Source organism: Colletotrichum godetiae (assembly GCF_030913485.1).
Source record: "Colletotrichum godetiae strain CBS 193.32 chromosome Unknown BDP55scaffold_8, whole genome shotgun sequence".
Classification (NCBI taxonomy): domain Eukaryota; kingdom Fungi; phylum Ascomycota; class Sordariomycetes; order Glomerellales; family Glomerellaceae; genus Colletotrichum; species Colletotrichum godetiae.
Window position 1 is genome coordinate 797,994 of NW_026851256.1, and position 24,645 is coordinate 822,638.

General features: G+C 53.1%; 8 protein-coding genes across 8 annotated transcripts; 5 read left to right on the plus strand and 3 right to left on the minus strand.

The window, feature by feature from the left end:
- Nucleotides 1-355: 355 nt before the first annotated feature.
- On the plus strand, nt 356-2,130 carry BDP55DRAFT_691656 (tannase and feruloyl esterase; the record flags this gene model as incomplete). Its single annotated transcript, XM_060577001.1, has 3 exons — nt 356-403; nt 461-785; nt 872-2,130. The coding sequence occupies 3 exons, from the start codon at nt 356-358 to the stop codon at nt 2,128-2,130; spliced, it is 1,632 nt and encodes a 543-aa protein (XP_060433241.1).
- A 1,033-nt stretch (nt 2,131-3,163) lies between these two features.
- Nucleotides 3,164-4,006, plus strand: BDP55DRAFT_691657 (uncharacterized protein; the record flags this gene model as incomplete). Its single annotated transcript, XM_060577002.1, has 2 exons — nt 3,164-3,358; nt 3,530-4,006. The coding sequence occupies 2 exons, from the start codon at nt 3,164-3,166 to the stop codon at nt 4,004-4,006; spliced, it is 672 nt and encodes a 223-aa protein (XP_060433242.1).
- Nucleotides 4,007-5,472: 1,466 nt separating this feature from the next.
- Nucleotides 5,473-6,335, plus strand: BDP55DRAFT_653454 (uncharacterized protein). Its single transcript, XM_060574189.1, has one exon. It carries the CDS (start codon nt 5,593-5,595, stop codon nt 6,052-6,054), a length of 462 nt encoding a protein of 153 aa, XP_060433243.1. The 5' UTR covers nt 5,473-5,592; the 3' UTR covers nt 6,055-6,335.
- BDP55DRAFT_725704 (uncharacterized protein) lies at nt 6,332-7,463 on the minus strand (the record flags this gene model as incomplete). The annotated part of the gene is made up of 3 exons (XM_060579042.1): nt 6,332-6,534; nt 6,604-7,276; nt 7,338-7,463. The coding sequence occupies 3 exons, from the start codon at nt 7,461-7,463 to the stop codon at nt 6,332-6,334; spliced, it is 1,002 nt and encodes a 333-aa protein (XP_060433244.1).
- A 2,750-nt stretch (nt 7,464-10,213) lies between these two features.
- On the plus strand, nt 10,214-11,581 carry BDP55DRAFT_576695 (heterokaryon incompatibility protein-domain-containing protein; the record flags this gene model as incomplete). The annotated part of the gene is made up of 2 exons (XM_060570785.1): nt 10,214-10,437; nt 10,516-11,581. Coding segments are annotated over exons 1-2 (1,143 nt in total), but the record flags the coding sequence as incomplete, so codon positions are not given.
- A 2,115-nt stretch (nt 11,582-13,696) lies between these two features.
- On the minus strand, nt 13,697-15,963 carry BDP55DRAFT_411119 (quinate permease). Its single transcript, XM_060567371.1, has 5 exons — nt 15,739-15,963; nt 14,868-15,674; nt 14,497-14,809; nt 14,210-14,430; nt 13,697-14,094 (listed from the first exon to the last, which is right to left on the minus strand). The coding sequence occupies exons 1-5, from the start codon at nt 15,839-15,841 to the stop codon at nt 13,889-13,891; spliced, it is 1,650 nt and encodes a 549-aa protein (XP_060433246.1). The 5' UTR covers nt 15,842-15,963; the 3' UTR covers nt 13,697-13,888.
- Nucleotides 15,964-19,535: 3,572 nt separating this feature from the next.
- BDP55DRAFT_628862 (calcium-translocating P-type ATPase) lies at nt 19,536-23,080 on the plus strand (the record flags this gene model as incomplete). Its single annotated transcript, XM_060571950.1, has 2 exons — nt 19,536-22,157; nt 22,214-23,080. The coding sequence occupies 2 exons, from the start codon at nt 19,536-19,538 to the stop codon at nt 23,078-23,080; spliced, it is 3,489 nt and encodes a 1,162-aa protein (XP_060433247.1).
- A 511-nt stretch (nt 23,081-23,591) lies between these two features.
- Nucleotides 23,592-24,205, minus strand: BDP55DRAFT_691661 (uncharacterized protein; the record flags this gene model as incomplete). The annotated part of the gene is made up of 2 exons (XM_060577003.1): nt 23,592-23,730; nt 23,817-24,205. The coding sequence occupies 2 exons, from the start codon at nt 24,203-24,205 to the stop codon at nt 23,592-23,594; spliced, it is 528 nt and encodes a 175-aa protein (XP_060433248.1).
- Between the last annotated feature and the right edge of the window lie 440 nt (nt 24,206-24,645).

The following is a 24,645-nucleotide window of genomic DNA, read 5'->3' on the forward strand; positions in this document are numbered from 1 at the left end:
TCTACCATGGCATTTACCACATTGGGCTTCTTAGCTTGACAGTGGCTTTTCTCGGAGGTCCTCAATACCACATCGCGAATCCACTTGTGTGTGTCTTTACTTTTCTTTTTCATGCGACGGGGCCTTCTTTCTCTCCGAAATTCCGTCTGAGCTGTTGGAGAACCGTGACGCATCAACCCGACGTGTTCGTTGTGTGTCATGCTCGAGGTCTGAGCACCGAGCCAGCGGGAACGCCTCAGTTACCAACCACCGCCACACCCGACCTAGATAACCATTTGACAGTCTCTTTTAAGTCGACCTGTTTACATTTGGTGACGATTGTGTAATTGAGAGCTCTTTCATTGAAAATCAAATCATGAGGAGTCTATCAACTTTCTTAACGCTGCTGCGCCTAGCAGACTGGGTAACATCAGCCCAAAGCGACGCGACACCGTCCAGCAACACGGCCGCGAATCAACAGCCGTGCTCGCCCGGCGCCTTCAAATTCCCCAAGAAGCTCGAGGGCGCAGACCTCGTGGGCGTAACGGCGTCCGCGGTCAGAGATCTGACGTTCAACCCCCAGACGCCAGAAGGTCGCGCAGCCATCCCTTCAACCGGTGTCAGCTTCTGCAATGTGACGGTCAAATACGTCCACACGGGCTTTGACGACGTGACGCAGGTGCAGATATGGCTTCCGTCCGCTGAAGCGTGGAACGAACGGTTCGTGGGCGTCGGAGGAGGAGGGTACTCAGCCGGGCAGTTTGGGAGCGAAAAGGTCGTGGCGACGCTGGCGCAGGGATATGCGAGTACGTTTTGGTCTTGATTTCTCTCCTCACTGGTGTTATTACTGGTTCTCCGATCATCTTGTTGGAGTGAACTGACAGCGGGATAGCAAGCTCGACGGATGCCGGCCACGATCATACTACGTGGGAAGAGGCGCCTTGGGCGCTGAAGAAGGATGGCACGGTCAACGAGCGATTGCTCGTGAACTACGCCCACGTCGCGGTGCACGACATGACCGTCATCGCAAAGTCGATTGTAGCGCAGTACTACTCTCGGACGCCAGAATACTCGTACTGGAGCGGCTGTTCAACGGGCGGTCGGCAGGGCATTATCGAAGCGCAACGGTATCCGGGCGACTACGACGGCATCCTCTCGGGCGCGCCGGCCGTCAATCAGCCGAGTCTCATCATCAGCACGTACTGGCCGCAATTTGTGATGAACCAGATGGGCGTGTACCCACACATCTGTGAGCTGATTCTCATGACGCAGTTCGCGGTTGACGCGTGCGACGAGCTGGACGGCGTGAAGGACAGTGTCATCGCGGACCCGGATAAGTGTCCGTTTGACCCGGCGAGTGTGGTCGGCAAGGAGCTCGACTGTGGGAACATGAAAATGGTCATGTCGGCGGAGGCGGCCGAGGTGGCGCGGGAGATTTGGCGCGGCCCGCACGGCGCGGACGGGAGACCGCTTTGGCTGTCGAAGGGGTATCCGAAAGGGGCACCCTTCACAGGCCGCTTCGGGCTCGGGAATACCAACTGCAGTGTAACGAACTCGCCTTGCGTTGGTCGGCCATTCCAGATGTCGGTGGAGTGGATCCGCAACCTCGTCCACAAGGATCCGAGCTACGACGTGAGCAGCATGACGTTTGCCGATCTGGAAGCGGCGTACGAGACCAGCAGGCGGGAGTTTGACAGCATCATTGGAGCGAACAATCCAGACCTCTCAGAATTCAAGAGACTGGGGCGCAAGATGATTAGCTGGCACGGGCTGGCTGACGAGTGTGTGACGATGCGCACGTCTAGGGACTATTACGACCGAGTGCTGGCGGTGGACGAGGCGGCAGATGGGTACTATCGCCACTTCGAGGCGCCGGGGGTGTACCACTGCTATGGGCTGAATGGCACGTTTTACCCGCTGAAGGGGTTGGAGACGCTGCGGGCATGGGTCGAGGAGGGGAAGACGCCCGATGTGATGGACGGGTTCAAGTTGAGTGGAGGGAACGATAGCACGGCACCGACGAGGCCGTTGTGCGCGTATCCTGCGACTGTGAAGTTCACTGGTGGTGATGCGGACAAGAAGGAGTCGTGGGTCTGCGAGAAGCGATCAGCAAGTTACCCCAAACCTGAATGGGATCGGGACGAGTTATGAGGTTGGGACGAAGTCATCCGCTGTCGGGAGGTGGAAATAGATATTCTCGTCTATAGTGTAGTAATTCTGATAGTATCCTATCGATAGAGAAAAGGAATGGCAGTGAATTCGTGCAATGCGCAATGCAGATTGATGACCTGCGTGATCATTCCGTCCATTCCATGCCGGAGCCCGGGCTGGGTGTTGTCTTCCGGAGGGTTGTTCCGGAGGGTGGTCCGCCAATGGCGACCGGGCACCGGAGCAAAAGGCCCGTTCAGAATGACCCGATGCTTATCTTATCAGCAGTTGTCGCTTATGTAAGAAAGACCAGAAGGACCCCGAAGACCCGACCCCCTTGGAGAAACGTGACTCCATCACGGCGAACCGAGGTGGGCCCGTCGGCGTCCCAAAAACCGAATTTCTCAATTTTCAGGGTCCAATCCCCCCGCTCCAGCGAGTATGAACAGTGGTCCCTCCCCGTGCTGCTGTGGACTGCCTGCCCCTCCAGGTCCCCGCTGCCTTTAGCATCTTTTGCCGTCTCTTCTTTCCCCTTGTCGCTTGCCGTTCTTAGCAAATTCCCATGGGAAAAGCCGCAAAACATTTCGCCACCTCTCTCATAAAGGGCCCGACGCCAACTTTCCCCCTTAAAACTCACCCGCCTTCGATCGCTCTCGATCCCGATTCCTCGCTCCATGTCCGACGATCGAGCTCCAACACCACCGATCTATCGGCTCTCTTCGACATCCTGGGCAACCACACAACCACTGCCATTTGCTTCGCACAACCCGCCTGTGCTTCTGGCACTGCAATCTCACCAGCCCGCCGTGGTGGTCGCTGCCGCTGCCGCTGCCGCTACTGCACCGTCCAGGTAAATGACCTCTGCGTCTGCGGACCTGCTCCGATCGCTCCGGGTCTAGACCCCCGGGCTTGTTCTAGTCGTTCCGCGTCGATTCCAGGCCTTGTTTATTTTGTCTCTTCTTTGGGCATTCCGGCCCCTCTCTGCCGTGTGCGTACCCTCCGTGCTTGGCCGGCCCTTGGGCCACCGCTCCGATTGATGCCTTCCGGCCCCTCCAACCCACGATCCGCTTCCACCCCGAGATCAGGGTCGTCGCCCGCTGGCACGCATGGCCCGACTGCGATAAACCCCAACGAGACGCATCTCATCGCCGGCAATGATGGTCAAGACGATCCTGGGTCCCCCAGTAGGGTCTCTTGGAACCATCTTCGCCAGGGCGAGAGTCATCAGCGCGTGAGTCTATTCTATGGCCCCCTTTCCCCCCTTCACCGTTTCTTATCGGGAGGGCTTATCGGGCCCACCTGCCTGCTACATTGGAACATGAGTACCTGCACATCTCGTCGTCAACTTCACGCTCTTCGGCCAAGGCAGTGATTCCTCCGTCTAACCTTTTGCTTTCTTCAGATCCGCCATGGTGCTCAGCAATTACTTCGCCTGACCGGTAGATTCCCCTCTTACAATGCCGCCAGCCCGGAAGCCGGCTTTGAGGCCACCAACGACCACGCTCTACCCACCGAAGACGATTTGCGTGCCATGTCAAGATTATCGCACAGCATCGCCCGCGACATACACGAGATCAGGACTCTTCAAAGGGAAGACCCCAATGCGAATAAGCGCAAGTCGGGCGAGGGAAGCAGTGAGCAGCAACAGCTCGTCGCTTCCAGGAACCATGCCGGGAACAGCGGCAGTCCCCCGGGGGGGCGCAGGCATCGCCGCAAGACGATCGATTTCTCGTGCCACAAGTGTCACCGCGTTGATACCCCGGAATGGCGACCCGGCCCCGACGGTCCCAGTACGCTCTGCAATGTGTGTGGCTTGATTTACGCTAAACGCGAGCGCAAGAAGGAGGAGTCGACGATGCCTACCTTTGGATCTCGCTAAATCTTTCTCGCGTGTCCCTTCTTCCCACTTCCTTCTATTTTACTTTTTATTCTACTTTACTATTTACACCTAGCTTCGTCGAGGATATATGGGGCAGAAAGAGCAATCTTTGATCGGTTCGAAAAATGGAATTACGAGACGACAGCGAGGCGTTGGAAGCTGCTTTTAGGCATTGATACCCAACACGAACAGATGGATATGGACCACTTCTTTTTTCCTTCCTTTTCCTCAAACTTGGGACATTTGTTTCGGCTGGTGTTTGGCGCAATGGACAGATGGATTATGAATACCTATACCCAACCAAAGAACTAAATCAAATTTGTCTTCTGCTATCTTGGATAGAAAATGTACGTTGCTACGTTACTCGAACAGGTGAGAACTGTGGCTGAAATCCAGGAGGCAGTCCTTTCATCTCGTTGAGGCGAAAACATCGCTTCTTCTCAACAGATCTGCCCGCCCCCGTTGACAGCTAAGCGGAAGTAAGGGCTAAACCGTGTCTGACCATCGTCGAGTGTCTGACTTTTGGTTCATCGGCATTCGAGACACGGCTGAGGGTTACGATTTTGGCCGACAAAGAGGAAAATGCCCATCCCGCCCGGCCGTAGCTCTCCCCCGCCCTTCATCTTCTACCTTACTCGCCTTGTTATGCGGCTTGTTGCGGATGAGCAGGGGTAAGCTGTGCAGACACAAGCACAAGTCGCTGTGCGGCGGCGGCGACGGCAGCTCAGCTCAGCTCCACAGCTCACAGCAATTATGTCTCCGATGAGCCGCGCCAAGGGATGCGGGGAAGCACACGGCAGATCACTCACGAGGTCACTCCCCCAAACCCAAGCAAAACGCAACGCTTCACGTCAGCCCACCGACCGTTTCCCACCAACTCCCCGTGTTCCCCCAGGACCACCAACGACATGACTGGTTGAATAGGGCTCCGTAACCGATGTTGCATGCAGCTGCCAGGCAACCTGATGTGAGGAGAAAAGCTCGTATTCAGCATGCTTAAATGTATGTCTCGAACCTCCTGATCATCATTTCAAGGTTCCCGAATGAGGGGCGAGCGTCATCAATCAATTCATCTCGCCGAGCAGCAAGTTCGTGTTCGTCCTTGACATCGTGGCATCGTCACATCGGCCCGTGTCTTTGGGGTTTGTCTTGGACTTTAAGTCTATTTCATGTAGGATGGGATGATCTTTAGTCAGAAATTCCTTCTGACAGAGGATGTAGGGCAGACGCTCTCAGAGGAGAGAGGTGTGATGAAGGCTCATTTAGGAAACATCGTGACATTTCATTCTGATCGGCGCTCGTATCTAGAGCCTTAGCTTCTGTGCCGTCGCCCGGCAGCTGAGACCTGTTGTCTTTTCTTGACAGCATACAATGACTTCACTGGGAACTTGTGAAAAGGCGGTCACCGGCTCAACATATAAATCATAGATAGATCCGTACATCAGCGCTATTAACAGCACCAGCCTCAAGCCCATTACCATAATATTACCACGATCAAGTCAAGCCACGAATCTCATCAGACTCCTGACCCCCAAACATCTGATTACCATTTTCCCATTCAGACCAAAAACCACCAGCCTTCAAAAATGCAACTCAAGTCCCTCATCCCCCTCATCGCCTTGGCAACCCAAACCGCAGCCCTCGGCAAAGCAACAGTCGTGAACAACTGCGCAACCGAAGTCTCACTCTGGTCCGTCGGCGGCGACGTCCGCGCCGCGGGACCCCTCGCCGCAAAGGGTGGCACATACAGCGAGACCTTCGCCCGGGACCCGACGACTGGCGGCCGGGCCCTCAAAGTCACCCGCGCGCGCGACGGCTTGTACACGGGTGCCCCGCAGCTCGTTTACGCGTATAACTTGGACGGCAGCGGCGTGTGGTATGATTTGAGCACCGTTTTTGGGGACGGGTTCAAGGGGAGCAAGATTGTTGTTGCGAGTCGGCTTGCGAGTTGTCCTGCTATTGTGTGGGCGGGTGGAGTGAGTCCGGGGGGAAGTCAGGTTAAGGTTTGTACGGCGGATCAGGATGTTGTTTTGACGCTTTGTGCTTAGGGGGTCTTTGTGACCGAGAGAGCGGGGAGGAGGATGGTCATGTTGGTTGTGGGATGAGATGGGGCTTGAGGAAGGAGAGAGTGTGATTACATGCCTACATAGTTTCAATGTTTAATGCTTGACCAACATCCTTCCTAGATCTTGCCAGGTTTTGGAGACATATGCTACAGCTTACACGACATCGATTGCCTCGACACCTTCCAGCCGGCTTGTACGTCAAAGATGATCACTATTCACGTAGGAAACAGACGCTTATGTACATTATCTATGATACAACCTATGATACCATAAGTAGTACGTACTGCCCGTCTACTTGGGTCACATTCGGAATAGTAACCGAGTTGTCTGGCAAGATCCCAATAATTTCACCAGCCATGAGTTGGAATGGTACGTCAGCGGTGGTTCCAAGTGCCTTCTTCGCTACCCTGACTGGGGCCGGCTGAACGAACCCTCGAACGGCGGAAAGCATAGAAGGATTGACTAAGGGACAGATTGTCAGTCCAAGGGTACATCGCCTATGTCTGAGGGTACTTTCGTAGAAGCACTTACACGGAAACTTCATATCTGCAAGCATAGGCGCACCAGGGGAACTCGAGTTGACAACCCAAGCAAAGCTGTTAACCGGCACCAACCCCGGCGGAACAGCCTTTGGCGAAATTCCATTGACAATGTCGATGTTGATGCCCATGTCGGTACTCGGCACAACACTTAGCCGCAAGCCGTCGATGAACTCAGCTTCCTGTCGGTTTCCCGCCGTGACGTTGACCGTCCTTGTAGCCCCCTGGCCATACTGCACAAACTCGTTGGCCGTATCCTCCGTCTTCCGTCCAAGCAGGATATACTCGCCCTGGAGCGACGTCATCTTGATAATGCGGGTATTGTTCTCCTCTCTGTGCACGTTGCGCGTCGCATCGTTGACGATCCAGCTTTTCTTATCACCAGCCAATGTACCGACATACGTGTTGCTCTCCTGGATACCGATCGAGGCGAGCGCCGTTGGGTCGTAGGGGATCTCGATCTTGGCGATGAGGTCGTTTGCCGACTCGTTGAGGCTGATGACGTACGAGTAGTTCTGCAGCGCCATGAAGGGTCCACCCGTGGTGCCCGTCACGAAGTTGCCCGGTAGCGGCATGAGGTTCTGTTGGACGACCAGCGTGCGGTTTTTGGGCGAGAAGAGATCTAGAGCTAAGCCATCTTGGAAGTCTTGGTCGGTTCTTTCCATCTGATAGGCCGAGTACTTAGCAGATGGGAAATTGGAATTTTGGTAGATGATGGGCACTTACACTGCCGAGGACGTTGATAGGGTCACCAAACTTTGCCTTATCTGCTGCGTCCTGGCCGAGGACCAGGACCGTAGCGGCGGCGAGCCACGGCCCGAAGAGCCTCAGTTGGAAAGGGACCCGACACATTGACTTGCTAGAATATTGATTTCGAAGAACGGATTTACTGTCAAGAGACCAGTTGGTACAAAGAATTAAGATTTGATCGCCAGCTGTACATGATGATATACCTCCTCAACCAAAGCTCGAAAGAGATTCGAGGACAAACCAGTTCGTCCCCTGTTCAGGGGCCAATCACCCGAAACCACAGCCGAGCCCCGTGAGCTAGACTGAAAACGCACATCAATGAAGCTTTACTCGCGTCCACATCTCGTGAATCACCAATAAGTCGAGGCAACCTGTCGGCCGAGCTACCGAGACCAACTCGATTTCCGAGCAAGAGAACCGAGACCGACGCTGTGGTAACACCCCAAAGTAAGGGACCAAGCCTTACTCACTCCGGGGTCCGCCTCCGCAGGGTGCTTTGCGGGGGATTTTTTAAAACAAGCTTTAGGATCTACTAGGCCTGGTCTAGAACAGAGTTTAGCGTCAAACCAATGACACAGTCGAGTATTAATAAGTTCAGATGAAGTCCAAACCCCACGTCAGCTCTGCAGCGTTTGACTCCTCTTTCAGACGTAGGGGTTCATCCGTCTGTACTGACTACTCAGGTCGTTCAATCAAGTCTATTGCGGCTTTCTTTTCATGCTTACTTCCGATGCTCCAATATAGGAGCACAGCCACTTTGCTTATCGAAATGTGAAGTCCCGAAGTCATTCATGGCTTCGTTGGAGGATAGGGCGTCCTAGGTGTTTCACGTTGCGATCCGGCAGCCCTCAACTGTGCCATCCCACTGGCAACGTCGGTCTACCCGGATGTAACTTCTACGGCATAGAATCCAGGACAAAAGTTCGGAATTTCTCCCATATGCAATCTTTAACAGGACTAAACCTGGTGGCAAGGCAATTTTCTCTTATCTTGCTTCACATTCTCCTCCGCAAGAAATATCCGATGGGAGAGATTCATTGTTTCCCTGCCCAGATGTCCTCGGTCCGTGTAATCGGGCGAAAACTTACCAATGGCATGGTAGCGAATCATGTAAGTGCTGGGAATTGATGGATTCCACTGTAATTGGTTATGCATAAGCAAACTTGGACCAGAATGACATTAGACGGAACAGCTTAGATGAAAAGATTAAGCTCCCTTGGTCTAGTGTCGAGCTTGACTTCAACCTTTTCTTTCTTGGCCGGAAGAGCTACCCTACCTTCCAGGTTATCGCCCTCAGTTTCAACATTTCTCCGCTACACCACCACTTCTCTTTCACTCACCACCGTATCGCTCTAACACTAGCATAACTCTACGACCTGAGCGCATCTTTACGATGATAGCACATCTTTGATACATTACTAGTCTTGTACCTTACGTCCTTTTCCCTCTATATCCCATTAACTACTAGATAGCGTCAATCCGTCCGTCCCGGCCTTTCTCAATTTTACTCTGTTTCGAGATTATGCATGGGCGGATATAAGGGAAATAGGCTCGGATTATTAGATCATTCGCCATGTGTGCGTTCTGATGCCCTCTAGCAGTTATGTGATATCTCTTCGCGCTAGTCTAAAGACTACCAACATAGTCCCTTGATCTCGAGGTTTGCACAAGGCCCTACGATACGACAATCGTTCATACTACCTCTACTAATCGCTACTAGACCAAGATTGATATCTTTAATGAATGACGGCATAAGGACCTTGACCTCTCATTGGAATTGCATAACGAATCCCTTGTCGGATAGACGATGACGCTTCTGGATCTTGAACTGATAACACTGTGACTAAGTACTCAGGGAGTGTAGTTAGATCTATTGCTTCAATCACCAAATCATTGCGAGGTCCTCAACATTCAAATTTATGACGCTGGCGGAATGAAGCTTGAGCATGTGGTTAAGTGAGTGTATTTGTGCTTGTGGAGCTCTCGTCAAAATTCAACGACTTCGCAAGATCTTGAGTACTAGAAGTATGTCCAACTTCGACAGAATCCATTTCCTCCAACGGAGATATCTGCCTGGTGTGGGGCGGAAGATTTGAAGTCAGCCCAGCGTCGCAATGATGATGTTTCCAACACAGGGCCCCCTGCCCGGCCCACGTTGTCATCCAGTCAGAATGGAGGACTTACATATGGGGAGCCTGGAGCGTATGTGAGGCTGAGGCACGAAATGTAATGTGTCTCCTCCCAGCACTTAAGGCACAAACTTCAATAAAGGACAGGCTGAGTGATGTTGTTTGGGAGCTCACATGCAACTTAGACTCAACCTCTCAGCGCGGCTTACCGAGACGACATAGCTTAATCATGTCACTCGTAGACTGGGTCAAGGCTCGGCACATCTTATGTCTCCGCGAGAGAGCCACTCAAAAATTACAGGATTCTAATCCCCAGGTCGCCAATCCTCTATACGAGTTCCAGGATTCCCTCCGCAATCGCCTCGTTCTTGATCCGCCAATTCACAACGACGCAATTTGTGATAGGTGCGAAAAACTACGCAACGATCCAGATGATTACGAGTTGATATCAGGCCTCCGGTACTGGTGTCTAGACTGTCAAACAACGCAGGCAGACTTTTGTTCATCATGCGTTGTCGTTCCCGATCAAGGCATCGACCACGACCCCGCGCATCGATTGGTGCAAATACAGCCGACCGTATGCTTAGTCTGCGAAGATGTCGAGCGACTTGAGGTCAAGCCGGCTGACATGCATCGTGGGCCTTACAAAGAATTCTCAGTAAAGGGCGGTACACTGAAGGAAGTCGCGGATACTAGGAGCTGTGGATTCTGTACTTTTGTGTGGAGTCTGTTCGCTCAATCTCCCCCAGAGAGCGTCAAGTGGCCTCCTGACGACGATGATGAAGTTACAATCAGGATCAGGATACAGTGGCGGGATTGGTTGGATATCTCTGTTGTTTCTGATATTGCGACTGAAGAAGAGTTTGTTATGCGCGGGGAAAAGTATGTCAGAAGGGGGCAAAATGTTTCTGATATGGAAAAAGGACTGCTCGTGGGCACTTCCATCTGTAAGAAGTCCTTTTCGCGCGAAGAATTGATTTATTCTGTTTCTTGTCACAATGAAAGTGCTAATACTTTTCTCACAGCCTGGTCTCATGAGACTCCCGTCAGCAAAATTACTTCAAAAGAAGAAGACAGGAGAACTTGGCAGGCTGGTATCTGCAAGGTGCTACCTAGCTCAGGATCCGACGAAGCTCTCCAGCTGGCCAAATCGTGGCTCGATAGCTGCCGTGAGAGACATCCGAAGTGTGCAGCAACTACGCCGCATTTCCTACCATCTCGAGTGATAGCGTTGCAAGGCCAGGATTCCTCGCGCGTTTATCTCAAAGAAACAAAGGGTATTGAAGGTGAATACGCTGCGTTGAGCTACTGCTGGGGCCCAGGCGGACCGGGCCTCATCACGACGAAAGACAATTACCGGAACCACCAAAACTTTGGCATTTCAATCAGCGATCTTCCAGAAACGATTAGAGACGCAGTTCATGCTGCAAAAATCTTGGGACTAGGCCATCTCTGGGTTGACCGGCTCTGTATCGTTCAAGATTCTGTAGAGGACTGGGCCCACGAAGCGGCTCTCATGTGTGCGGTGTACTCTGGCGCAACACTCACACTGAGCGCCGATGGGAGCAACGCAGCTACCCAGGGTCTCTTCCAGTCGGACCAAACCCTATCTACGCTCGACTACAAGACGTACTACGATCCCGGAGGTGATAATCTAGTCTACATCAAGCGGTCAAGCCACGCGTCCCTGTCTGGCCGGGCGTCAGACATGACCCAGCCAATCGACCAACGCGGGTGGACAATGCAAGAACGCCTGATGAGCCCTCGAGTCCTGCATTTCACCGAGGAAGAAATGGTATGGGAATGCAACACCCTCACAGAGTGCGAATGCCGCCGCGAATCCAACATGTCAACTCGAGAACTAGCGCCTAGCGGTATTACCAGCCGAGAGGGGCTGTACGAACACTGGCGACATATTGTGCGCGAATACGCCAAACGATCTCTCGCGTACGAGACAGATAAGATGCCAGCTCTCCGAGGTCTCGTCGAAAAGTTCCAGCGCGTCATGCAGGATGTCTTTGGCGAAGATACTGATGTTAAAGATGAGTACTTGGCCGGACTCTGGAAGAACGATTTGGTTGAGGGGCTTGCGTGGAAACCGCCGACGCCGGGAGACTTGGAGGGGTTCCTGAAAGCCACGAACCACCGGCGAATTCTAAACATTGGCGTGGACAGAGACGAAGACAGCGAAGCATGGGACAAGATCCTCGCTGAGCGTAACCGCCTCGAAGACTGGCACCAGTCGGGCGGATATGTAGCTCCCACCTGGAGCTGGGCGCACCTACGCGGTCCAATGTCCTACCTCTATTGCCGGCCCTGGACGCCTTTTATCCCCTTCGCCGAGGTCATTGATGTCGACGTCGTGCCCGTCAACGCCAACGAACCGACGGGCCAGGTTTCTTCTGGTTTTGTCACGCTCGACGGGCACTTGGTTCGCGGCCTGCAGCTGTACATCATGTATGGTATCTACGACGGCGGTGATGTCAAGGACTCCTGCTTCCTGAGTCTCACTGAGCCGTATGATGTCTTTATCGAGTTCGTACCCGATGATCCACACGGCTTGGTGCAGACTTGGGGATCTAATCTTGGCGAAGTTGTGGTGTTGCTTTTGGGGACGAGGGACTTTTCTCCGGAGGAAGGGGGATTTGGGGCCATTGTGGGCTTGAGCAAGCCAGTGAAGATGTCGTGGAAGAGGCCGGACGACGGGAAGAAGGTCGAGGCGGACGATGAAGAAGCAGTTGTTGCGGCCATCCCATCGGCATGCGAGCTACCGAGCGAGTTAGTTGAAGCTTTTGTAGAGGATACGGAATACCCTCGCTTCACGACATTCTTGGTCCTGAAAGAGTCGAAATTGGAGCAGGGCAAGTACGAGAGGCTGGGTTGCTTTGATGTTTGGGGTAGGAATGATGTTGGTGTTGCCAAAGCGCTTTTCAGCAGCTCAGTCAAGGAGATAATTACGGTCATCTGAGACAGACTGCATGATAATGACAATAATTCTCCATTCCTTCAAGTTCTGAAGATACATACTCTCGGTGCTATTGACCTAAGCTCCTCCATCTGCTCGTACCAAGCAGTAAGGGGTCCTATCAGAGGGGTACCTGGCGAAGTTCGGGACTCAATGGAATGATTGTAGCCTAGGTGCTATTACTCCACGAGATAACTCTGCGTCGAATGAAGTAGATCGACAGACGAATGTTTCCTCGCGCTTTGTCATCAACATTGATGTGCCCATGAGAAGATGTGACATGGCGGCATAGGACGACGAATTTCGAAATCTGTGACACCCTCGTTCTCGTTCCCGCAGTCGTAAGGTAAGGTCAGCAGTAATCTCCGGCCCCGCGCAACCGGGCGGAGGCTGTGTTAGCCGACCGTTCAATGTTTCAATCGGACAAAACGGGGTATTTGGCAAGGCCCCTTGAACTCCGGGGCCGGAGTCTGAGAAAATTAATCCCGCCGGCAACAGGCGTCACCGAGAACGCCGACTTTTTTACATGTACGACTTGGCGATGTAACATAAGATGGCTCCAGATACGCACTGCGTGCAACCTCGGACGACTTAACAATCTGCGTGAGATGTCATGCAGGCTAGTAAATGGCACAGCCAGCGGAAGTGCCTTTCTCATAGAATAGTAGATCTGCCTGGCCACGTAGTTTTCAAGACGGGCAGTTGATGTGTGTTTCAGCGAGCTTCGGCCCGTTCGATAGAGGTGATGCTAAGATCGTCCTCTTCACCAGGCCTTTGGCAGACAAATTAAAGTTGCGAGGTTGGAAATCGGGCCGCCAAGTAGGCCTAGAGCGACCAATCACACTTCACGGCATACGCTTTAAAAATCCAAGTCTACTAGCTCGATACATGAGAAACGCTCTTACCGCGATACGCCGACGAGAAATGAGGGAAAGTACTTGAAAATTTTGAAATCGGCCTGCCGAAAAGGCGCGAATTATTTGATCTTGGTGTGGCAGCTATCTGGACTTCCTTGGCTCCCAACCACTCAAAAACACTGCAAGTTGTGAACTGCGCCTCGCTGAGATAAGGCTTGGCGCTTCCCTCCCAACCTATGTAGAGCCAAGACCCTCACACCTCACAAGAGACACACCACAAGTCAGCCAGAATTTTACCACGAAACGGTGAGGATTACTCGCTCTTGTAAACCCAAGAATTACAAACTACGTCACACCGCAGCATTACCGGTGGCAGTGCACATTCCGCGCTGGGCAGTGCATGTCGACAGCGGGGCTTGGCAACCCGAAAGTACCTCGCACAACGTACCGGACCATTTGATTGAACGATGCACTCAGAAGGAACGAAATAACAGAGTCCAACGAGATCCCTCAGTAGAGGCCTCCGCCAGGAAGCAAAGGATTCACCTACCAACTCAGACGTCTCCCGTCCCTCTATCATCTTGCCACTGACTTCATGTTGTCTTCCACAGTATCCACGTACTCTAACCGAATCTCCTTCTCCTCCGAGCTAGTCCCATAGACAGCGGCGGGCGAAGTATCCGCCAAGACATCCTTGACGCTCTTGCGTTCTCGCAACGCGGTCCAGACCGTGGTGTGCATGCTCCTCATGAAGAGTAAATCCATATCTTCGAGCGTGAGACCTAGCACAGGCGCCTGCGTCAGCCACAATGATCATGACGATGAAGAAAGAGGCCAGGTATAGTAAAAACTCTGACTACGGTAGCCTCAGCTGGAGGACGACGGAGCGAAACTTACCTTTGGTCTCGGGTACGAAGAAGAAGGCCCAGACGCCCATAAGGATCATGAGAGCACCAAAGAACATGTAAGTCCCGTAGCCGAGCGACGTAATCATGTAAGGCGTAGTTCTCGAGACGATGAAGCTCCATAGCCATTGGTCTGCGGTCGTGATTGCGACACAGAGCATGCGGATGTCTAGGCTGAATACCTCGCTGCAGTACAGCCATGTGATGCCTTGCCTGTACGACAAATTAGACCTTATCCTGCCTCAATTTGCAAATTACCTGGAGCAGAAGGAGCCTCACCAAGTGGCGCAGTAAATCAAGCCATAGAGATATACGCAAACCATGGCGATGTACCCCCATGCATTGCGGTCGGTATTACCAGCAGCCGCCTGGCCGGCGGGGTCCGCAAGAAACGTGAAGCCGCCTATGTACCACATTGGAAGGGATCCAACGAAGGCGCCCCAGATGAGACCATTGCGTCGGCCGACCTTTTCGGCAAGCCAGACGGTGAAGATGACCATGCCCAGGGTCTTGGCTATACCGTAGAAGCCCGTCGCAAAAAGCTTGGTGCTCGTGCCTGTGATGCCAAGGGTCTCAAAGATGCGAGGCGAGTCTGTTCTCTAGGGTCAGCGAGAGAGCACTCAGATCGAAGAACGTTTTCTTTTACTCACAGTATGTGATGATGTTCACGCCTGTCAGATTCTGGCAGGCCATCAGAAGCAGACCGATGCCGATGCGGTTGCGAGAGCCCTTCTCGAACAAGCGCTTGAACATTTGAGACTTTGTCATACGATTCGCGCTGCTGTCTTCTACCTGCCGCTTAATGTCGTTGATCTCGGTGCTGACATAGTCATGGTCTGCTGGCAGCTCGCGAATGTGAACCAAGACTTTCTTGGCGTCCTCCCACCTATCGTTCTTTGCCAGCCATCTCGGCGACTCGGGACAGATGAAAATGCCAAAGAACAGGAGGACTCCCGGAAGCAACTGCAAGCCAAGGGGCACAATCCACTGCGTTTGCGTTGAGTCTGAAATTGTACGATCCACCGCGTAGTTTACCCAGAAGCCGCACATCCCTCCTCCCTGTGATGCAATTTCAAAAAGCCCAACGAGGCGGCCACGAATGGACGGGGGGCTAATTTCCGATATGTACACAGGGACAATCAGGGACGTTGCACCAATGCCCAAGCCGGCGATGGCTCTTCCGGCAATCAGAAGTCCAATCTCTCCATGAGAGGCTGTCATGAGAGTTCCGCCAACGAGGAAGACCAGGGCAGAGATCATGATTGCCTTCTTGCGGCCGAGCCATTCTGCCATGGGGAACATGAGCAGGGCGCCGAAGAAGCATCCTGCCTGAAACGTGGAGACAATGTTGCCTTGGAGAGTATCACGAACAACTGGCGAGCTATCCGCAAGGTCGAAATCCCGGCGGAATGAGTCCAGAGCCATGGTGCCACCTATGACTGAGGTGTCGTAACCCACTGGGCTGTGTAAGCCTAGGTCCTGTCCCGACTCTATTGAGCTTGGGGGCGAAGTGAAACTTACTGGCAATAGCACTCATTGAGGCAATGATTGCTATCATGTGAATCCGCCAATTGCGGACTTCACTGGGGTCATTTGTCCCATCTGCGTGGAGATTGAAGCCCATCTTGGCCGGCACTCAGCCTCGTGGCGAGAATGAGTAGGACCTCAGGTCAGCCTTGGGCTACCAATGTCTTGGCGCGTTGAGCGAAGTGATGCGAGAACCGCCGTCCGCGTCGACGCTACGGTAACAGAAAAGCAACGAAGCTTAACGAGAAGTAGATATAAGCGACGCGAGAAATCGCAGATGAACAGGGCAATGACTCCAGCCACGATGCCCAAGACCTTGTTAGCCAGATTCGTTGACTGACATGCGCAAAGGCGATAATGTCTCCTTTATGGACGAGATACGACATGGCGACATGTTCGCCTGCATAGCATTGTCACACTGTAGGACTGGACAGCTCAACGCGGCGCTAGTCTATCCCACGAAGAAACACCGTAGACTGGCGGAAAACCCCATGTTGATCGTTGATGATGGACGGATTCCTGACTTGGACGCTTCAAACGATGCACCCTTTCAAGATCAGCTGGACAACTTGAATGCAATTCAGTCGAAGCTAAGCCGTCTGGTTCAGGGGATCATGGCCAAGACTCCCTGGCTAGACAACAAGCTTCCCCGCGTTCCCCGCGTTGGGTATGCGTCGACCAGGATAATTGCGTTGACATTTTCCCGCGACCACGGTAGTTGATGCTTGAAACATTGCAGATATCGGGATATCTACGAGGAAGTAGAGAGGCCGACAGGAAGGGAACACGGCGCTAAATGGTGTTAGTTCTGGATATTTTGCTCGAGTCAAGGCGTTTGGCGCTGGGGTCATTGGTGTGATGCTGGCCAAGAGTTTTGGACCAAACCAAAGGCCTATGGAGGTTGTTTGAAAGACCAGGATGGATATTGAAGCTTCCTGGTTGCTCAACTGTGATGTGGTGCAAGCCATGTGGTGTGCATCGATGCAGGTTGCAGGATGTCAAGTTGGATCAGACGGTGGAGACCTGGAGACTTCCATGGAAAGGCAGCTTCATTCGGCGATACGTATCCAAGACAGTGGTCTTTGATTGGTCAACCAGTCCGGCGGATTTCCGAAGATGTTCCAGAACTTTGAAATTCGATTGAGGAAAGAGCAAGCAAGAGCAGTTGCCACCAGCTGCACGGGAAGGTAGGTGCGTGCCACCCCTGCCTGCAGCTGCTCTGATGGGAATCGATGTGGGTCTTGTGATGGGTCATCCACCTCGGCTTGAGCTAAGCGAACCAATGGAACCCTTGGAACGTGCTCACCACAGCCACTCTTGGCGCTGACTAGTGCAGTCCCCCACGACCCCGGGGGCTCCACTCCGAGCTTGATTCGACTGTGACTGTGCATCGCGACCGCCCTTTTTCCTCATTTCTTGGCTCCTCTTTTTGTCTTTTTGACATTGTCTTCACATTTTTTTTTGTTCACTGCTTTTTCTCACTTCACAAACTCTGATTTCCTCATTGACTTTTCTCCCGTTCCTCTTCTCCACTCTGATGCTCCGTTCCTCTCCTGATCCTTCCCCATCTCCATTTTTCACATCACGACTCCGAATCAATTCAGCCAAGAGCTTATCATCCCTAGCTTATTGTTTCTCCCGGTCGACTGATTCGCCTCGAGCTTCACGTTTCAATTCTCCCACATTACCTCTCAAACTCCACCCCGAGATGCTGACCTGGCCGCCCAGACTTGAACCAACAACCCCACGGCGGACGGGATGATACGAATGGATCTCGTTCTCGACATCCCCTTGTGGCGGCCCCCAAGGTATCGATTTCCAAGTACAGAGTATGGGGCACAGAGTCCGGATATCATTGAGACCATGGACGGACAATGTCCCGATTCATGCACCCATTCCGTCATCAAACTTTGCCAGTCCGAAACCTCTCCGACCACCCTCCACGGAAATCTTCCTACCACTGACACCGACTGGTAAGACGCCGCTGCCGTGTACCTTCGGCTCTTCACCGGTCGGTCACTCCTTGAGTTTTGCTGGTTGATGAAGCCATCGACAATCTACCACAGCAGTGTCCGTATGGTGGCTCTCTTCGCCAGTGCAAGAGAGAAATGGAGCTACCGGAATTTAAAGGACGAGCACCCGATTGCATTCGTTCCCTAAACGCTTGCATGCATCCTCATCCCTTGGCAGTATCAAGAGGACAAGAGCGATACGCCATTCAGACTACGGCCGGTCACCGATCGGACACGGGAACAGCACGGATGCCAACGGCGTCTATCTAATGGTGGCCACCCCCGCCGGGCGGCCGAATGGCACGATACTGGACCGCATCTGTTGGGACCCGAAGGATGGGCACGCCACTCAAGTTTCGGGCGCAATACCCCCCATCTATGTGGTAAACTTCGGTCTCGTCTAGCAAAGTCTGGCCGGAATGGAAACGAATACCTCGGAATACAGGACAGACAAACGCGATAAGGTCCCGGCACTTGCATCAACAAAACGCCAAGGTTCAAACATTGGCATGACCAATGTTGCCAAGAGTCCATTACACGCTGTCAATCTCCATTCTCCCCCCTGGTTTAGACTCCCATTTCGTTGTTGCACAGCGGTTCTAGGATGGTCCCGACTCAGGCCGTTCTTCCACTGAAGAGAGCTCGCTTCTTGATGCTCCAATTTAATTCCCTCATCGGGACCTTTTGCACTTTTCCCTCTTGCACAGCCTCAATGCCCAGACCTTGGGCGGTTACCTCCCTCTCACCCTTTGGCTTCCCCTTTGCACCAGCTACGTAGTCTTGCTAATCTAACCCAAGATGAGAGATTCCCCCCGGCACGTCATTACCTATCTCTCCATCGGAGCTCCTCCTCTCCTTTGGCTCCTTCCCCTCTTGATCACGTCGTGCAAAGACTTTTTGTCCTGTTACTTGACCGCCAAGACCAACATATGCTTCCTACTGTGATAGTCAACAAGCAAGCGCGCCTTTTTCTTGCAACTTCTCAAGCACGTATCATTGTGCTTCAATCTGACCAATCTGTCCATTCTCTGTGTGGGGTCTCGGTTGACTTGCTACCCTCTTGACTTGCCAAGAAGGGCATGTCGTTGTGAACACTCGTTTGCACTGCCACCCTCAGTCTCGTCGGTCCAAGATTTCAGACGGCATCGACCTATACTTCTAACGCTCTTGAAAACTCTTCTTCCTCATCACCAGTCTCGTTCTTGTGTGAGGACTACTCAAGGCCTTCTCAAACATGACGGCTACTCAAGGTTGATTATCCCACCCTACTCTCTACAACTCCACACGCCTTCAGACGGAAAGTAGACTATCGCCTCTCGCCCGAACACCCCTCTCCCTCTCTGCACTGCCTCGCCCAAGTCACCACACAAGCTGGCACGCAGGCTGACTTGACGGCATCGGTGTACACTTGAGAAACAAAAACTCTTTTTGACGGGGCTAAAGGCGCAGTTTGACGCCAAGGCTCACGGCGCTCTTCACTTGAGCGTTTTGGAATTCTTACGCCTTCGAGGCTCTCTCTCTACCTGGAAGGAACGCGAAGGCAATTCCGTACGCAAGTTGCCTCCTACACAGCCCAGAGTCTTGTTGTTGTACAGCTCGTGTGTTACTACCCTTCTTAATACTCTCAAGTCGCCGGAGGTTACACCAACTTCTGCCACCAATTCTCACTATTGCAAACATCTTTTCTTTCCTCTTTCTAGCACCTTCTCCTCAACATCATTTTCAATCGTCCATGAGAAAGTCCTAGCATCAACCCAAGACTACTCTGCATCGGTGCTAATGGCGTCTCTCGCACCACCCCAGTTGCGCGTCGACACCCGCACTCCTCGCGGGAATAATGACAACGACGACGCGATAACACCGTCACCCATATCGACGCACTCAAATCCCTTTCTCACTCCAGCAATCAGCGCTGCAACAAGTATGCATTCCACCGCGTTAACGGAAGACCCGGATACAGCTCTTCACCCCGATCCCGGGACGGAAGGCGACTTCGTCGTCGACAACAATCCTTTTGCTTTTAGCCCTGGGCACCTCAACAAACTACTCAACCCGAAATCTTTGGCCGCTTTTTTCGCGCTCGGCGGGCTGCGCGGCATCGAAAAAGGATTACAGACAGACGTCAAAGCCGGTCTATCTCAAGATGAGGTGGGAGTTGGGGGCAGAGTGAGCTTCCAGGAGGCCACCGGCCACCAGGAGCCCTCCTTCGCCACATCCGGTGCACAGCCATCAGCCACAACACACCATGCTGATGCCAACGGTTTCACTGACCGAACCCGAGTTTACGGCAAAAATATCCTGCCTGCCAAGAAGGCGACACCCTTGTGGAAACTCATGTGGGGTGCCTACAACGATAAAGTTATCATTTTGCTTACAGTCGCCGCCGCGATTTCGCTGGCCCTTGGCCTTTACGAAACTTTCGGTGCCGAGCATGACCCCGAAGAAGGTCAACCGGTTGACTGGGTCGAGGGAGTAGCAATTATCGCTGCTATTCTTATCGTTACTTTAGTTGGATCTTTAAACGACTGGCAAAAAGAAAGAGCCTTTGTCAAGCTTAACGCCAAGAAAGAGGACCGCGAGGTTAAGGTTATTCGATCCGGCAAGTCTTACATGTTGAATGTTGCAGAGATTCTGGTCGGCGATGTCATTCACCTCGAACCTGGTGATCTCGTCCCCGTGGACGGTATCTTCATCAGTGGCCATGATTTGAAGTGCGACGAGTCCTCGGCGACCGGCGAGTCTGACGCTCTCAAGAAGACTGGCGGCGATGCTGTCTTCAACGCCCTCCAATCCGGAAACGCGTCCAAGGACCTCGACCCCTTTATCATCTCTGGCGCTAAGGTTCTCGAGGGTGTTGGCACCTTTGTCTGCACGTCCGTCGGTACCAACTCCAGCTTCGGAAAGATTATGATGTCGGTTCGCACTGAGATGGAGGCTACGCCTTTGCAGAAGAAGCTCGAGGGCCTCGCCATGGCTATTGCCAAGCTTGGTAGCAGCGCTGCTCTTCTGCTTTTCGTCGTCCTCCTCATCCGCTTCCTGGCTGGCTTGGGCTCCAACAATAGCTCTGGTGCCGAGAAGGCTTCCACATTCATGGATATCTTGATCGTCGCCATCACCATTATCGTCGTTGCTGTTCCTGAAGGACTTCCGCTGGCTGTCACTTTGGCATTGGCGTTTGCTACCACCCGACTTTTGAAGGAGAACAACTTGGTCCGTATTTTGAGAGCCTGCGAGACGATGGGTAACGCTACGACAATCTGCTCCGACAAGACTGGTACCCTGACCACCAACAAGATGACTGTTGTTGCCGGCACTTTTGGCTCTGCTAGCTTCTCCAAGTCGGTTGAGGGCGAGAAGACCATCAGCGCCGTCGAGTTTGCTCAATCACTTCCTGCAGCCACCAAGAAGCTCATCGTCCAGTCCGTCGCCATCAACTCTACCGCTTTTGAGGGAGAAGAGGACGGTCAAGCTACCTTCATTGGTTCCAAGACTGAAACTGCTCTTCTCCAATTCGCCAAGGACCACCTCGGGATGCAGGGACTGGCCGAGACTCGTGCCAACGAAGAGGTTGCTCAAATGATGCCTTTTGATTCCAGCAAGAAGTGCATGGGTGCTGTCATCAAGCTTCCCAGCAACGATGGTTACCGCCTTGTGGTGAAGGGTGCTTCTGAGATTCTGCTCGGATACTGTAGCCAACAGGTCAACGTCAACGATCTCTCCATCTCGACTCTCGAACAATCCGATCGCCTCAACCTCGAGGCGACTATTGACGCCTACGCCAAGCAGTCCCTCCGCACCATCGCTCTCATCTACCAAGACTTCCCTCAATGGCCCCCCCACGGCGTCAACGCAACCATCGAGGGACATGTCGATCTCGGAGATGTCCTCCATGACCTTGTCTTCGCTGGTGTCGTCGGTATTCAGGACCCTGTCCGCCCCGGTGTTCCCGAAGCTGTTCGCAAGGCCAAGCATGCTGGTGTTGTCGTTCGCATGGTTACTGGTGACAACGCTGTCACTGCCCAGGCCATTGCTACCGAGTGCGGCATCCACACCGAGGGCGGTCTCATTATGGAAGGTCCCGTCTTCAGGAAGCTTTCTGTCGAGCAGATGAATGAGATGCTGCCTCGTCTACAAGTCCTTGCGCGCTCTTCGCCAGAGGATAAGCGCGTCTTGGTCACCCGCCTCAAGGCCCTTGGTGAAACCGTTGCTGTTACTGGCGATGGCACCAATGATGCGCCTGCGCTTAAGGCTGCTGACGTCGGTTTCTCTATGGGTATTTCCGGCACTGAGGTCGCCAAGGAGGCCTCTTCCATCGTCTTGATGGATGACAATTTCACCTCGATTGTTACGGCCCTGAAGTGGGGAAGAGCAGTGAACGACGCCGTGCAAAAGTTCCTCCAGGTATGTAGACCTACGCACTCTCTTTGACCATTTGAAGCTAACATGAATGTGCCTAGTTCCAAATCACGGTCAACATCACTGCTGTTCTCCTCGCCTTCATCACCGCCGTCTCCGACCCCAACATGGAATCTGTCCTCACCGCCGTCCAGCTATTGTGGGTCAACCTCATCATGGACACTTTCGCCGCCCTGGCGCTCGCCACGGACCCCCCGACCGAGAAGATCCTCGATCGCCTGCCGCAGGGCAAGAAGGCGCCCCTCATCACAATCAACATGTGGAAGATGATCATCGGCCAGGCCATCTTCCAGCTGACCGCGACCCTGATTCTCCACTTCGCCGGCAATGCCATCTTCGGCTACGACGCCCACAACGAGGATCAGCAGCTCGAGCTCGACTCCATGATCTTCAACACCTTTGTGTGGATGCAAATCTTCAATGAGTTCAACAACCGTCGCCTGGACAATAAGTTCAACATCTTCGAGGGCGTGCACCGCAACTACTTCTTCATCGTCATCAACTGCATCATGGTTGGCGCCCAGGTCGCTATCATCTTTGTCGGCGGCAAGGCCTTCCGCATCACACCCGGCGGCATCAGCGGCGAGCACTGGGCCGTCTCCGTCGTCCTTGCCTCCGTCTCCCTCCCCATGGCCGTCCTCATCCGCCTCTTCCCCGACCCCTGGTTCGAGAAGATTGCGAAGACGGTGGGCAGACCCGTCGTCATTGTGTACCGCGCCCTTGGCAGGTTCTTCACCACCATTGGCGCCGCTTTCCGCCGCAAGAAGACTACCGAGGCCGACGCTGCGTCCGTGGATGCTGGTGTTTCCTCGGGCTCAGACGATGCCAAGGTTGCTGCGCCCGAGATTGTTATCTCCACCCAACCTGAGGAGAACACAAACACCAGAGACGTTGAGAAGGCTCAGTGATCTGTCACTGTCGTTCATGACTAGCCTTCCTCGGACTATTATTTTGCATATACTTCCATTTCTCTGTTACATGTTACCAGCTACGATACCATTTAGTGCGCTCATTGTTTTTGTTTTTTATTTCCTTGGCACGATTCTACGACCGGATTCTATATTGCGAACGTATATAACACTGGCGGCGGGTATTCCAACATACACCAAAGACCAATCTTGTTTTTTTTTTTGAGCGGCGTTACTGGGGCTCGGGGCACCAAAATTCACGTGTGGAATGGTTCGGCACACTGGGACGGAGGGGCAAAACCTGTCATTACGGCATTTAGAGAGCGATACTTGCATTATTGGTTACGATATGATACGATAGAACATGTTTTTGTTGCTTGGAGATACAGGTCGTACTGTATCTAGTGCGATGAACGAAACAGAATTTTGTTCAACTTCAGTAATTTGGGTCTCTACATCGTGAATCCATTTCGTCTTAAACTACGCTAGATCATTTTCTTTGCTTGTTCATTCAAGAACTGCTGCACGGGATATCCGTGGGCGAATCCGTCGTCGAGACAGTGAGGTTATAGATACTCAAGCTCTCCGAATGCGGCTCCAATCTAGGGGTACCCTGAGCATCCTTGAGGACAGTAAACGCCGCGCTCCCACTACCACAATCGTCAGTACCTTTATCCAAAAGACTGAACTCGAAATAATGCAAGATCAGCCAAAAGAAAAAAGAAAAAGAACTTACTACGCCTGGGAACAGTTCCCCCCAACATACGTCGTCTGCACCACAATCTCCGCCACAAAAGTCTTATCCGTCTCCGTCTCCCCGCCCACCGTCGCCCCGCGGATCAGATGCCACCACGACTTATTCCCGGTTGGCGGGAGAAGCGACTGCTTAACGCCCAGCATGGCCGTGGACCCCTCAAACGTCCGCCCCGCGAGGATCATCTTACCGTCCGCGGGCCAAAAGTTTGTGAAGGTTGTGGTGGCGGCTTTGTCTTCCGAGGTGAGGTAGTATTCCGAGACAAAATCGGCAAATGCGACGTCGACGCCGGGGGAGGGTCTGTAGGGCGCCATGTCGACTGCGGCTACGAGGCTTGCGGCGAGGGGGAGGAGGGTTGTCGAGGGCTTCATTTTTGGTGATATGTTGCTGGCGTTTGCGTTGCGGTAAAGACTGGGTGGGCTGTAGAGAGAGATTCAAAAGGTATGGAGTCTCGAGAGGGAAATGGATGCTGAAGCTCGTGACTTTCAAGACATTTACCCTGCCCTTTAAAGACCCCGCGTTCGTTCACGTCGAGTCCGGTCCACGACCCGCTCCTGACATGGAGCTCTTCACAGTCGCTCAGTTCTCCCCAGTCAGCGGCACCGGCCCAGCCGGATGCTCCGAAGAAAAGAAAAAGGGGCGGGCGGCGCGGCGCTCTGCGGGAACGGGAGGCCCTGGGAAACCTTCATCCCATGTCCGGCAGGGTGTACCCTAGCTCGGGCCCAGCCTTTTCCCGTATATCTGGGGGGACTTTTGTGTGGGTGATCAGTCTGGTAGATGCCTTATGGATCCCGCAACATCTGCAGATGGT